Here is a 14,785-nt window from a genome sequence, read left to right as displayed (position 1 = left end):
TAGGACATCTAAATTCCTACTTAATGACAATCAATTCACCATGTACGCAGGCAAATTAAAATTCCTTTAATTGGTTTTTACAAAGTAAAAGAGTAGCTTCATCCTTTATTTAAGTAAAAACTGCCATTGCCTGACTAAACCCATTCTCATCAAATTGAGAAGGTAATGTGGGCTGACCTTCCAAGGAGTCTCTCTTATTTTAATTCTTTATTTGCAGATTTCAAATAACTAATTTACATAATAACAATGGGCTTTTTTTCCCCAACAATCCCTAATTGAAATGTGCTCCTGATGCATCTGAAATGTAGGTTCTCTATAAAACCAAACAACAAAACCCTTGCAGAAGGTGCAACACGTTTACTTTGTGTGTGGTGCTGAGCTCCGTCCGAGATGGGAAACACGGCAAGCTGCATTCCCGTGGAATAGAGCTACGACAGTCCATGACAGCAAGACTAAAGCTCTAGATTCACCCTGTGTGGACCAGTCACCTTCTCTTTCTTCAAAACCTGAAGGCCAAATTCCTAACCACTGCTAGAGAGGTGCCAAGGACACCATTGTCAGAGAAGAACCCAGATGGACTGCAGATGCAAAAGCACTGTTACTAGGAAAAACAAACAAAACCTTGAGTGTAAGCCCTACTCAAAGGCATGCTGCCGTCATTTAAAGGGTACTGGCTTACATCGAGGTACGCCTTGGATGAAACTTTTGGTTGACTTCCTGGCACCCATCAAAAAAAACATAAAGAATCTGAATAAGCAAGAACTCTTGGATGTTCTCAGCAGTGATAACCATAGGCTCGTTCATCTGTATGTCTAGGTAAGTGACCCAAAGGGGTCATCATAAGCCTTGAGGGATCCAAAATGATGTGATATAAAATACATCAAATGATCCCATTTTCTTCCACTGCTATGCACTAAAAGAAAGCCCCTTCTGACTTGGAAATGCTTTTTATTTTTCCTAGATAAAAGGTCTTAGCAAAATATAATTTTTAATGTAAAGAAAATCCATGAGGCAAAAAAAAAAAAAATCAATGAAAAAATGCAAAACCAAGTCTTTTTTTTTCAGTTAATTTTTAAAGCATAAAATCTATGAAATCAAAGAGTGACTGGATGTCATACACCCACATAAACAAACACGTTCATTCCCTCACTGTCTAATCGAGGAGGGATAGTTTTTTGTGTATCTGCCAAATTCAATCACCTGCATCTTCCAGTTCACTGTGTCCCTGAGCTAAACAGGGAGTCCCCGGATAATCAAATCTGCAGAAGCTTCCTAGAAAACCAAGGAAACCAGCGTGCCAAATATTGGTGGTTCTTCCTCTGGTTTGGAAAGATGAGCGATCAACCTAGTCTTTGCATCTTCCTCTCCATTCCATGTGTTAGCACTGGCCACCCCCAGGTCTGCAGAGAACGGCCCATTACTTACTATCCATGGCATGAAGATACTCCATGTGGATGGCGCCAGCTCCAGCAGTAGCTGCTGAGGGAATGATGTCTGCGTAGGGGCTACGTTGCCCAGCCAGCAGAGCCATCTGGTGGTAGTATTCTGCCGGGCTGACTCCAGTGTGGGGGGCTAGCAGAGGACACAAGAGAACCACAGTTACTAGTTGGAAGGGCAACATGAAGCTTCTCTTGAGACATCCCAAAGTGCATTTGCCAGGCGGCCTGTACAAGTCGTTCCTTTTATGGCTCACTCTCGTTAAACTTCTTTAACTCAAACTGTGCTTTCACTGAAGTCTACAGATATGTGTTTATATTTATTTATTTATAGTGAAAAAAACTGAATGAAGATAAAAAAACTAAATATACTATAAAATGTTTTGAGTTAAAGACATCACCAAGAATTCAAAAATAATTAAAATGTACGTATGTACATACACATGTACACTCAATTCCCACGTTTGCCCCCTCCACATACTAAATAGTTTCTTACACCAAAGCAGTGCATCTTCACATTCCTTACAGCAGGAGACAACTCAGACAACTATGACATCTTTCCAGACATACTTAAAATCCTTCCCTGAGCTTTCTGATGACAGCATCTCAGTACCTGGAGGATGCAGTGCTTACATGTGATTAAGGCACCGCTTTAATAACACACAGCTGAGGGATAAGCTGCAATTCTGTGTTCCATAATTTTAAGCTTTTTTTCTTTTTCATTACAAAATCCAAAGGAAAATATACCTATCAATCTGGAGCAATTTACTGGCAAGAGTCAGCTCTGTAAGAGCAGGAAAATGATCGGTTTCCACCTGCCAATTTACATGCAAAAGCAGCAAGATATCGTAGCAGTACTGAGGGTGGTCTCCAGGTTCACAAAGATCTGCACGCAAATCCCAATGTCATGAGGTTGTTGGGAGCAATGAAGGTAATGATGCATGTAAAGTGCTTAGTACACAGCATTCAATCAATGAAAGTCAGTCTAACAGTCATTAGTGTAGAAACATGGGCATTTTAGCAATAAGTCTGTAGATGTTTTACAATTGTGTCCATATACTTGTTATATATGATAAATATATATATATATATAAATACAAAACCTTAGACCACAAAAGAGAAATATTAATGGCTTGACTTGATTTGATTGAGTGTTAATTGAACTCTAGAGGCAAGAAGAGGGAGGCAGAACAACCAATCAAAGAATGTTTTTTCATTCATCATTAAATACTATGGAAAGCAAACAACAAGCTGCTTTAACTAAACATACCACTTTCCACTGACCCAACTACATTTCTGTAAGCCAGGCATAATTCTAAGTCTGTTGTTAGCGAGCCTCCCTCACATCTGTCTCCTTCTGCTCCCCGTTAGTCATTTTCTAGAACTCCCAGGTTCCATGGAGGTGATGCTCCATTTTCTGCATTGCAAAACCGAATCCGAAGCAGAACAACTAACTCAGGTCTGACTCTCACAGTTTTAATTTTAAAATGTGAATCTTGGATATATGGCAAAACTTATCCCTTCGATACCTTACAAGTACCACTACTGCAGTGAATCAGAAGGAAAAAAAAAAAATGAGCCAAGCTGGCAGCTGTTGCTGGAGCACAGCTATTCCAGAAAGTACAACTGAGCGAATATGCACTGAGAAACCTCACGCAGCCTTGCACCTACTATTCCCACCACACACAGCTGGCCTTGAGAAGGGTCTGCAGGCAGGGTGTGGACAGTGCACACTGATCCCAGCACTGATCGGTGAGTATCCGATGGATTGCATGTGTTTCCCTGTGCTTCGACATGAGCAGCAGAGAATCCAGAATCCTCTATTTGTAATTAATACAATTTACGTAATTTGTACCTTAATTCAGGTTCTGGCCATTGTGAGCAAGTGACCTGGTATATGTGTGCATGAGATGGGAAATGCTCTTCCTGAATCAAGGGAAAGTTTTATACCTTTGCAGTTGTGGAATATCCAGCTCCAGTAAAAAACAGTCATGTGAAAAGTAATTGGGAGGTATTTAATAGAGCCAATAGGAATTTCATCCTTGAGAGCTTAAAATAAGCATGAAATATAACAGAATTGAAGTCCAAGTTTGTTTCTTTTCCTACCCCATCCCTCTTCCAGTTCCATTTGACACGGTCTAGGAGAGAGGTCACGGGCAACAGATCTGAGCCCTCGTGTTCTCAAAACACCTTGCTATTCCCCATGTGGTCCACAGCAACACTGACATCACCTGGGAGATTCTCAGAAATGCAACATCTCAGGTCTGCCCAGCCCCACCCCACACAGAACCCCTTTGATCACCACACCCAGGTGACGTGTAAGCGCACTGGAGTTTGGGGAACACCGCTCTAATGGACAGTCACATAAACATGATCTCAGACATGCAGAACAGAAAACTGTTCAATAGAAGGTGAGCAAAAGGCACTGCTACACACCCATGTTGTGTGAAAGCTACAGGGCTAGTCTAAACATACGTGAGCCACAAACAGCACAACGGAAATGGGCAAGGATTTCTGAGTCTGAGAGTCTGGCTTTGAGTTCCACCTCTGCAACTTACTAGCCAATGGAGCGGGCTGCAAGTTACTTGGCCCCTCTGCTGTTTGCTGTCCTCACCTGAAAATGGAGGTAATAACCCCACTGTCATGGAGGTGTCACAGCACTGAAATGAAAGCATGCACTTCAGCACTTAAGCACAGTCTGGGACATGGCGGACACTCACTAACCACCAGAGCTATTCTATGCACATCCGAGGTGAGGCAGGGGCTGGAGGTGGCATGACTTATGGCAGCAGAATGACTTAGTCTGAGACTTACCATCGGTGGGGCTCAGCCCCCGGGCCGCCGAGATCATGGAGAGAGATGGGCTGCTGTGCAGAGACCGGATGTAGTCCATGTAGGGGTTGATGTAGGGATGTGGAGGGCTGAAGGGGGACTCCGAAGCTGCAGTGGGGTTCCGGTGCGGCGAGATCCGGATGAAGGGCAGGTCTGAGTACGTTGGGCTGCTGGATAAGGCAGAAGGCCTAGGTCAAAAGAAAACCAGACACAGACCATGGATGAGACAAACATCTCTGCAGGCAGAGGCTGTCTGCAGAAGACAGTAAGGTTTTATGTGAACTCAAGGTGGCTGGGGGGGATATCAGGTATATACATTTCCAGTACTACTACCTTAAAATCATGGTGACATAATTCAGGTAGGATGCTACTTTACAATTATTTGGGCAAAGAAAATTGACTTTTGAGAAATGTCATGGCCTTCTGAATATAGGAAAATAAAGATCAGCCTTTGGCTTTCCTCATGAGAAGAAATCTAAACAACAGCATTGGAGCTTATAGTTGCTGCAATTACATTTTCCCTTTGACCTGAACAGCAATTTCACCATTGAAAACTTACCTCTCATCATCACAGCCTTACATATTTTAGAAAAAATGAAAGAGAAAGAATGCATATTCGTTTGGTCTGGAAGTCTGAGCATGCACATGGCCATGAACAAGAGAGAATAATTGCCAAAGTGTGTAAGAAACGTGAAATCAGACACTATACATCCATGCTAGAGCTTTACTGCTAAGGATCTGGTGATTGTGAGTAAAACCAGTTTTGCAAAGGCGCTCCTCTCTGTGAGGCCCGCTGAGCATCTGATTCATTTTTCATGTGGCATCCTGATTGGCCATGTCCACTGAACAATCAGTAATTAAGCAATCCTGGGGTTAGAAAGCTGGAAAAGAATGGGGTTTTGATCAGGCTCATGCCTTGGTTATAATGGGCTAAGGTGGAACGCAAGCTTCTGCCTGATGACATCAATTCTACAGCACAACTTCTGCCATCATACCCTGATACGGTACTGGGGACTCATGCCTAGGAGCCACCCCTGAGGTCCCCAGGACAGCCGTTCTCACGGCCAGTGTGTGCAACACCCTTGCCGCCTGTTCCTTCTCTAATAGAAGATGTTTTGTGTGGCTAATCCAGTGAACTGGCTCTGACAGGCTAAATCCTTGTGCTCTCTGTTTTCTCATTCACAAAGGGGATGGCTATAAAAAGGAGAGGCGTGATAGAGACAGATCTACTGAGAACGGCAAATTCCTCCTGTGCCGCTGGCTTTAGGAGAGAAATGAAAGAGAGAAAAACACATTTTCTCATCATGCCTCCTAAAGCAGAGACACATGGCTGGCCAGACTCCGGCCCCATCACCCTGTCAGAACATAATCTTAGCAGAAGCCGGCTCCACCAAGTGCATGGCGCAGGCACTGAAATAAATGAGACCAAAGATCAGATAGCGAATTTTCTCAGTAGAAAATAAAAGGAGTTGAAATTTAGGGGGAGAGGGCGGCATGGGTTGGGGAAAGGATTTTGTCACTTGTCCCTTTTTATTCTTTTTTCATTTTGAGCTACAAAGAAAATGAGGCTTTTTATTTGTTACTCAGATGCCACTTCTGGTGATGTGAAATAAAAATCCAGAGTTTGCTAAATTTATATGTGGGCAAAGTGAGACCTCACTGAGTGAAAATAGCTACTTCTTCTCAAAACAACTTGAAGCTTTCAGACTCACTGAGACATTCGTAAAACTACTTACACTTAAATAGAAATCAGTGTGACATATTAGTCTACCCTATTTTAGCTCTTTACTACCAAACAGTTAGCTCTGTGTCATTAGTTAAACCCTCCGCCCCATTTAGACATATTGCTATTTTAGGGAGCAGGCCATGCTCCAATTCATTAATTCATTTTCTACCAGAAAGGAAGATCAATCCCTCCAGTCTTATTAGAAAGGAATTTCTACAAAATACAAATTTATTTTTAAACTTATCATGAGAGCCAAATGTAGTAGCAGCAAAAATGTAGCAAAGTAGACATTTTAAGAAATCCATGAGATGTCCTCCTAGACAAGCTTTACTTCTAAACTATGAGAAACTAGATCTGAACAATACGAACTCAAAATTAGTGAAGGCAATGGCATTTCTTACTATTCTTCCCCATTTAAACAAAAAGTAGAACCTGTAACTTTTCTGAAATTCCAAAACTGGGAAGGGTATTCCTGGAGGTTAGGTTCTAGTTTAAAGAATTAAGCACAGGAAAATGTCAGCATCTATTGCAACATGGAAACAATAGAGGCTGAGCCAGGACGTCGCCAGCCAGGAGGTACAAGGAAGCCAGGTAGTGGTTCTCTTCCCACTCATGTCTGTGGACGTCTGATGTCTGCATCCCAGCTTCACTTTCATTTGACTCAGTCCCACAAGAAGGTGAAAGAACTATTGAAGGAGCTGCATGAGTAAGAAATCAAGAACTACCATTCACATCTTCCCTGAGGGAACGCTAGGGTCCCACTCTTTGCAAACCAGTATGAAACAACACCAGAGAAGAGAGTCGGTTCTTCCTGGAGAAGAGGCCAGGAAACCTCACTATGGTGACAGTCACAGTCACACATGTACCTCTGAAGAGAGGATGCTGAAAGATACAGGGCCACCTATTCCCTAACAAGATGTGGGACAGGAATGCAGGTAACTTAAGAATGCTATAGTTAATTTATTGCCCTAAAGTAACAAACCATCTAGTAGTCAGAGGCCAGCCATTCTCCAGGATACAAACAGAAAAATACTTACTAAGGGTCACTCATGCAGGGTGTCCACAGGCATTCTGGAGACAGGTGACTCAGAACACCAGAGCTGTGGTTCCACTGAAGGGCTCAGGTGCTGAAGGAGAACTGATGTGTATGGCAGCTGTGTGACATTGTCTGAAATACCCCCAACTCCTTGTCCCTCACAGTACAATGGGGAAGATACCTATCTTGTAGGGATCTTGGCAAGTAAATATGTAAAAACCCCATGCACTGAGACTGGATTTAATAAATGCTCAATATATGTGCTCTAATATGATTCGACTCCTAACATATACACATATGTAACACAAACACATAGGCACACATGTACATATATGCTCATACACAGAAACACACACACATATTAGCAATGGCAAAATGACAAATACAGTATGCTCTGCAATTTTCAAAAACTGAACTATTTGAACCCTCTCTTCAAAGCAAATATTATGGTGGAAACACCTCCCTGCTTTGTCCCCCAATCTGACAGTGTCCTGAAAGTTCCTCCTTGGATTTCAAAGTAAAATCATAAAACTGCACGAGGTGGTCAAGAACATGAACTCAGTAATTAAATGCAAGAGCTCTGAAGGAACTGGATGGGAATTCAGGCTGTCACAGCCACTCGAGCATGAGCTCCCTTACACAGGAAACAGGACAAGCAGGCTCCCCCCAAGGGCTGCCACCACTGTGCGCTGGGCATCCGGTAAAGGGTGCTGGTGGTTGGTGTTCTTGCCCTCGTCAGAACCATCCAACAACGCTGGTTTGTGTACATGATTTCCACATGGAAAGACTTCTGGAGATCCTAATATGTGTGCTGCCCCACATTCTTGGCAGCCAGATCATTTGTCAGTTATTTTGTTTTGAACTGGAAAGCAAATCTGAAAGGGACGGTTCCACTCCTTACATTTAAGAGGCAGCTGTGTGGAAGAGCCACTCAACATCATGACCAGAGGAATGAGTTCAACTGAAGGAAGATGAGGTGGGAGGCGTGGGGAGGGCAGACACAGCACTGTCCAAATAAATGACATATATTATTTCACAAACTATCATAAACTTGACCTGGTAAATATTTGTCAGGCTTGCAAAAAATCTGCATGGAGGATAGATTTTTCAGTAGCACCAGGAAAAGAAATTATAGGTGTCTCTTTCTTGGTTTATATTTTTAGTAGAAACACACAGAGATTGAACTGAAGATTACTGTTGGCCTCCCACGTGTTTCTTTCTCGGTCTTCGTAGCTTTTTCATTCTCTCCCGGTTCTGGTCAGTACGTAGCTCAATCACTGAAGGTGGGTTCAAACCACATAGAAAAACAAACATTCTGGGGAGAACACTGAAACTTAGACCTGCTCCAACAACAGAGATTCCATGCTATTTATGTTGTAGCCAAGGAGTATAGAAATCTGCCTGTGGCACTCCCAACTAAATCATACCAGCCGCTCCTGGGAGCCCGAGATGCCCAGACTGTGAGGGTTGCCTGGGCAGCAAGGGCACGACTGAGGAGAGGAGGGTCTGTTTGTCACGTCTGCATCTCGGCTTATGCATGCGAGGCCCCAGCACACCCACTCAGGGCCAGCGGCCCCTGCACGGCTTCCACCCCCTTGTCCTGCCACGGCCAAGGCCGTGAAGACCTAACGAGTGGCTATCACTTTGCTTCCATATTGCCCAGTCAATACATGACATACAGGTTCAGACAAGAAAGGTGGGGACTGCTTTGATATTCTCCCAAAAGACACGAAAGCAATCTAAAGTTGTGTCCGTTTGTTTGTAGAGATAATTTGACTTTAACTTTTTTATATGCTCATGAAAATGGATTACAGTGAAAAGGCTAGAGGACTGTCATTAGAGCATTTTTAACAGTATACTATGAAAAACTTAAAAACACATATTGCAGAAAATAACTGTACTTCTTAGAATGAATATCATTAGATAATCTAATTTGTTACTGCCTTTTCATCTATCTTATTGGGTTACTAAAATGCCAAGATTAAAATCACAGTATTTAATCACTTGCATTACCCGTTATGAGAGTGTTAAACGAGGTTTATATGCTGAATTATTACAATTTGCTTTCACATTCCTTGGATCCCTGGAAATGCATGCATACCCCTTTGCATATTTGATTGAGGACTCCAACTAGCAAAAGACTGAAATGTTGGGATTTTTTACATTACAAGTTGATTTTTTGTTTGATTTTGTTCCTCACATAACAAGTAGTGACATTTTCATATTCAAGCAGTGGCCTAACAGAACAAAGGGGAGTTATCCCTTATAATGTATTTTTAATTTTTAACCAACTAATTAATTATTCAATAAGCCCAGTTTTAATAAACCAAAATTTATAATAAAAATTTTGCTTTCCATACAGCAAAGGACGCAAATAACTAAAGTGTCCTTGGCTAATGCACTGGACACCATCAGAAATTTGCACAGTGCTGGACTTCATCTTTTCCTCTATTCAAGGTAAACTTCAGATAACCCCTGCCCCAGAACCAGCTGGTGACCCCGATATGTACAGATGGCTGTGTGGTCACTTTCCATTTGCTGGCCTTCACCCCGGAGCCACTGAACATCCAGGGAGGCTGGTCTGTAGGGTCTGAATTGGCTAGCTTACTTTCCCTCTGGATTCTACTAATAAGAAGTGCAGGCAGGAGCTGGCAGTGGAGGGAAGACTTCAGGTATTTATTCCTCTCACTTACTCTAAGTGGCTAAAGTCCTGCTGTTGGCATTCCTCCCCCCATGGCCACCACGCCTGAAGCATGACCAATTCCCAGGCTCCAGCCCTCACCAAATGGCTTTTCCCTCTGTTTGCACCTCCAGATTAGGGATGTTACCTTTTCAACTTTTGCTAGTGCTGGGGCTTTTATACCACTGTGGGGCCTTTAGCCTTGTCTACACCTCTGTGAATACCCACTTCTTTCAACTGCCATGGCCCGAACTGATAAGATGTTTCAGTTTCAAATACCATTTTCATCATCTTTGCTACTCATGAATATCTCCCATCAATTTCTAATTGACTTAGCTTTATTTACCATGTTGGAGTACACAACTTTATATGTATGAGTACACAAATGACTACTTCAGTGATAGTTTCATTTGATACATATTTTATTGAATATCCACTTACTAAGAATCCATTAAGATTTCAGCACTTGATATCATAATATATGGTCATTTGGTACCTGCTCTCAAAGAATTTATAGTCAAGTGGAATGAATGGTGCACACACATAAGGAGTATTTTAAGAGCAAGGGTCATTGTTGAGTCAAAGCACCAACAGGAGGCTTCCAGGATACATCTTGGATAAGAAAAATATGGAGCATAAACCACACTCCAACATGTACATATGATTTGGATAGAAGTGTCCTCTGATGGTAAAAATAAGAACATTGCTTAAGGTATACATTAACACTCAGGTGCCAAATATTATCTTCTCGAAAGAATTTAAGGACTAAGATTGACATTTTTAACCAAAAAAAAAAAAAAAAGAGAGAGAGAGAGACAGAGAAATACTTGTTTTAATAATGAAACATCATTTCAAGGGACTTTTGAGAATGGCTTTCTTATTTTTATTTTCTACTAATGTATGAGTATAAAAATTTTTATCTGTGAATGGAAAAGTTCAAGATTATTAAAAAAAAAGTCATTCCCTACATCCAAGCTATACAGATCTAACCATTATCAATATTTTACCATATTTACTACCAGCATCTTTTCAGGCATTCCGAATGTCTTACATGGTGAAAATAAAAATATATTTTGAATTATATTTTCTCCCTTAATGTTTAAAAGGGTTTTCTAATACCTTTTAACAAACTACCCAAAAATATCCTTTAAAATTGCAGTGCAAATGAAAGCCACAGTGAGTTACTCATCAAATATCCACTAAAATTAAAGAGACCTAAGAGCCAAGTGTTGATGATTTGGAGCAATAGGAACTCTCAAACAATATGAGTATGAGCTAGCACAACCTCTTTACTTTGGAAAACAGTTGAACATTATCTACTTGAATAGATGCACACCCTATGATCCAGCAATTCCTTTCCTTTGTATATACCCAATAATGTGTGCACATGTGCCATAATGTACTAGAATATTCTGAGTAGCATTATAAATCCCTGTTAAAACTGGAAACAGCCAAATACCTATATCAACAGCAGTGGGTAGATAATTCACACAATGCAATAGTAAACAGCTATGAAAGTGAACAGAATGCAATGTGGAAAATCTCACAAATATAACATGGAGTGGAAGCCTGGCACAAAAGAATGTAATATATTGTATGACACCATGTATGTAAAGTTCAATAACAGATGCATCTAAACTTTAGCATTAGGATAGTCACGACACTGTTTACCTTTGGGTAGGTGGGAGAGTGCACAGAATGCCAGCATTTATTCTATTTCTAGACTTGGTTAGTGGTTAGAGGTTTTCACTCTATGATAACTCATTATACTTCATTGAGTTGTACGTGTGTATTTTGTGTACCTTTACGTATATGTACTTTTCATATCAATTTTTATAAAAGGATACGCATATGTGACAAATATATCAATACTTTCCACAGTGGTTTCAACCATTTCCATTAAATTCAGACATTCAAATAGATATACAAATGCATTTTTCAAAATCTGAAAAATACTGATGCTTTAAAAATACCATAAATAACAAGAGATCATATACTAGGCCATAAAAAGAGCCTCAGTAAATTCAAAAAGACTGAAACTGTACCAACCAGTTTCTCAGATCACAAAGGTATGAAACTAGAAATAAACTACACAAAGAAAATGAAAAATCCCACAAACACATGGAGGCTTCACAACATGCTCCTAAATAACTAATGGATCAATGACCAAATAAAAACAGACATCAAGCAATATCTGGAGACAAATGACAACAATAATTCAACAACACAAAATCTGTAGGACACAGCAAAGGCCATGCTAAGAGGAAAGTACACTGCAATACAGGCCTACCTCAGGAAAGAAGAACAATCCCATATAAACAATCTAAATGAAAAAATTAATGAAACTAGAAAAAGAAGAACAAATAAGGCCCAAAGTCAGTAGAAGGAGGGACATAATAAAGATTAGAGCAGAAATAAATAAAATTGAGAAGAATAAAACAATAGAAAGAATACGAGAAAGCAAGAGCTGGCTCTTCAAGAAAATAAACAGAATAGATAAACCCCTAGCCAAACTTATCAAGGAAAAAAGAGAGTCTACACACATAAACAGAATCAGAAATGAGAAACGAGAAATCACTATGGACACCATAGGAATACAAAGAATTATTAGAGAATACTATGAAAAATTATATGCTAACAAACTGGATAATCTGGAAGAAATGGACAACTTTCTAGAAACCTTACAAGGCTGACCAAGGAAGAAACAGAAAATCTAACAGACCAATTACCAGCAATGAAATTGAACTGGTAATAAAAAGACTACTTAAGAATGAAACACCTGGACCAGATGGCTTCACCACTGAATTTTATCAAACATTTAGTGCAGACCTAATACCCATCCTCCATAAAGTTTTCCAAAGAGTAGAAGAAGAGGGAATACTTCCAAACTCATTCTATGAGGCCAGCATCACTCTAATACCAAAACCAAGCAAAGACACCACCAAAAAAGAAAATTAGAGACCAATATCCCTGATGAACATACATGCAAAAATACTCAACAAAATATTAGCAAACCAAATTCAAAAATACATCAAAAAGATCATCCATCATGATCAAGTAGGCTTTATTCCAGGGATGCAAGGATGGTCCACCAACATCATCCACCACATCAACAAAAAGAAGGACAAAAACAACATGATCATCTCCATAGATGCTGAAAAAGCATTTGACAAAATTCAACAGCCATTCATGATAAAAACTCTCAACAAAATGGGTATAGAGGGCAAGTACCTCAACATAATAAAGGCCTTATATGAAAAACCTGCCGCCAACATTATACTTAACAGCAAGAAGCTGAAAGCTTTTCCTTTAAGATCAGGAACAAGACAAGGATGCCCACTCTCCCCAATTCTATTCAACATAGTACTGGAGGTCCTAGCGATGGCAATCAGACAACACAAAGAAATAAAAGGTATGCAGATTGGCAAGCAATGAGTTAAACTGTCCCTGTTTGCAGATGACATGATAATGTAAATAAAAAACCTAAAAAACCCACTCCAAAACTACTAGAACTAATATCTGAATTCAGCAAAGTTTCAGGATACAAAATTAACACACAAAAATCTGTGGCATTCCTATACACTAACAATGAACTAGCAGAGAGAGAAATCAGGAAAACAATTCTATTCACAATTATATCAAAAATAATAAAATACCTAGGAATAAACCTAACCAAGGAACTGAGACCTGTACTCTGAAAACTACAAGACACTCATGAGAGAAATTAAAGAAGATACCAATAAATGGAAACACATCCCATGCTCATCAATAGGAAGAATTAATATTGTCAAAATGGCCATCCAGCCTAAAGCAATTTATAGATTCAGTGCAATTCCTATCAAAATACCAACAACATTCTTCAACAAACTAGAGAAAATCATCCTAAAATTCATATGGAACCACAAAAGACTTTGAATAGCCAAAGCAATTCTGAGAAGGAAGAATAAAGCTGGGGGGATTATACTCCCCAAATTCAAGCTCTACTACAAAGCCACAGTAATCAAGACAATTTGGTACAGGCACAAGAAGAGACCCATAGACCAATGGAACAGACTAAAGAGCCCTGATATAAACCCAAACATATATCATCAATTAATATATGATAAAGGAGTCATGGACATAGAATGGGGAAATGACAGTCTCTTCAACAGCTGGTGTTGGCAAAACTGGACAGCTACATGCAAGAGAATGAAACTGGATTATTGTTCAACCCCATACACAAAAGTAAACTCAAAATGGATTAAAGACTTGAATGTAAGTCATGGAACCATAAAACTCTAAGAAGACAACATAGGCAAAAATCTCCTGAATATAAGCATGAGCAACGTCTTCCTGAATGCATCTCTTTGAGCAAGGGAAACAAAAGCAAAAATGAACTCACTGGGACTACATCAAACTAAAAAGTTTCTGTACAGCAAAGGACACCATCAAGAGAACAAAAAGACATCTTTACACTAAGGGAGAATATATTTGTAAATGACATATCCGACAAGGGGTTAAAATCCAAAATATATAAAGAATTTACATGCCTCAACATCCAAAAAGCAAATAACCCAATTAACAAATGGGCAGAGGATATGAAGAGACAGTTCTCTAAAGAAGAAATTCAGATGGCCAACAGACCCATGAAAAGATGTTCCACATCACTAATAATCAGGGAAATGCAAATTAAAGCCACAATGAGATATCACCAGTAAGGATGGCCAGCATCAAAAAGACTATGAACAACAAATGCTGGCGAGGATGGGGAGAAAGGGGGACCCTCCTACATTGCTGGTGAGAATGTAAGCTAGTTCAACCATTGTGGAAAGCAATATGGAGGTTCCTCAAAAAACTAAAAATAGAAATACCATTTGACCCAGGAATTCCACTCCTCGGAATTTACCCAAAGAACACAACTTCTCAGATTCAAAAAGACATATGCACCCCTATGTTTATTGCAGCACTTTTTACAATAGCCAAGATATGGAAGCAACCTAAGTGTCCATCAGCCGATGAATGGATAAAGAAGATGTGGTACATACACACAATGGAATACTATTCAGCCATAAGAAAGAAACAAATCCTACCATTTG

The 14,785-nt window shown here is 40.1% G+C and overlaps 1 protein-coding gene across 3 annotated transcripts in view; it reads right to left on the bottom strand.

The window, feature by feature from the left end:
- GLI3 (GLI family zinc finger 3) overlaps positions 1–14,785 on the bottom strand; it is a 280,224-nt gene that overhangs the window by 89,027 nt on the left and 176,412 nt on the right. For 2 of the 3 annotated variants that reach the window (XM_036918904.2, XM_036918906.2), the window contains 2 exons: positions 4,251–4,456; positions 1,426–1,572 (listed from right to left, as the gene is read on the bottom strand). In XM_036918904.2, coding sequence (XP_036774799.2) covers positions 1,426–1,572; positions 4,251–4,456 — 353 coding nt within the window. The remainder of the gene's footprint in view (positions 1–1,425; positions 1,573–4,250; positions 4,457–14,785) is intronic. The other variant, XM_036918905.2, reaches the window with a different exon arrangement.

Source organism: Manis pentadactyla, chromosome 7 (genome assembly GCF_030020395.1).
Source record: "Manis pentadactyla isolate mManPen7 chromosome 7, mManPen7.hap1, whole genome shotgun sequence".
NCBI lineage: Eukaryota > Metazoa > Chordata > Mammalia > Pholidota > Manidae > Manis > Manis pentadactyla.
The sequence above is the reverse complement of the archived record's forward strand: the minus strand, read 5'-3'. Positions and strand labels throughout refer to the sequence as shown.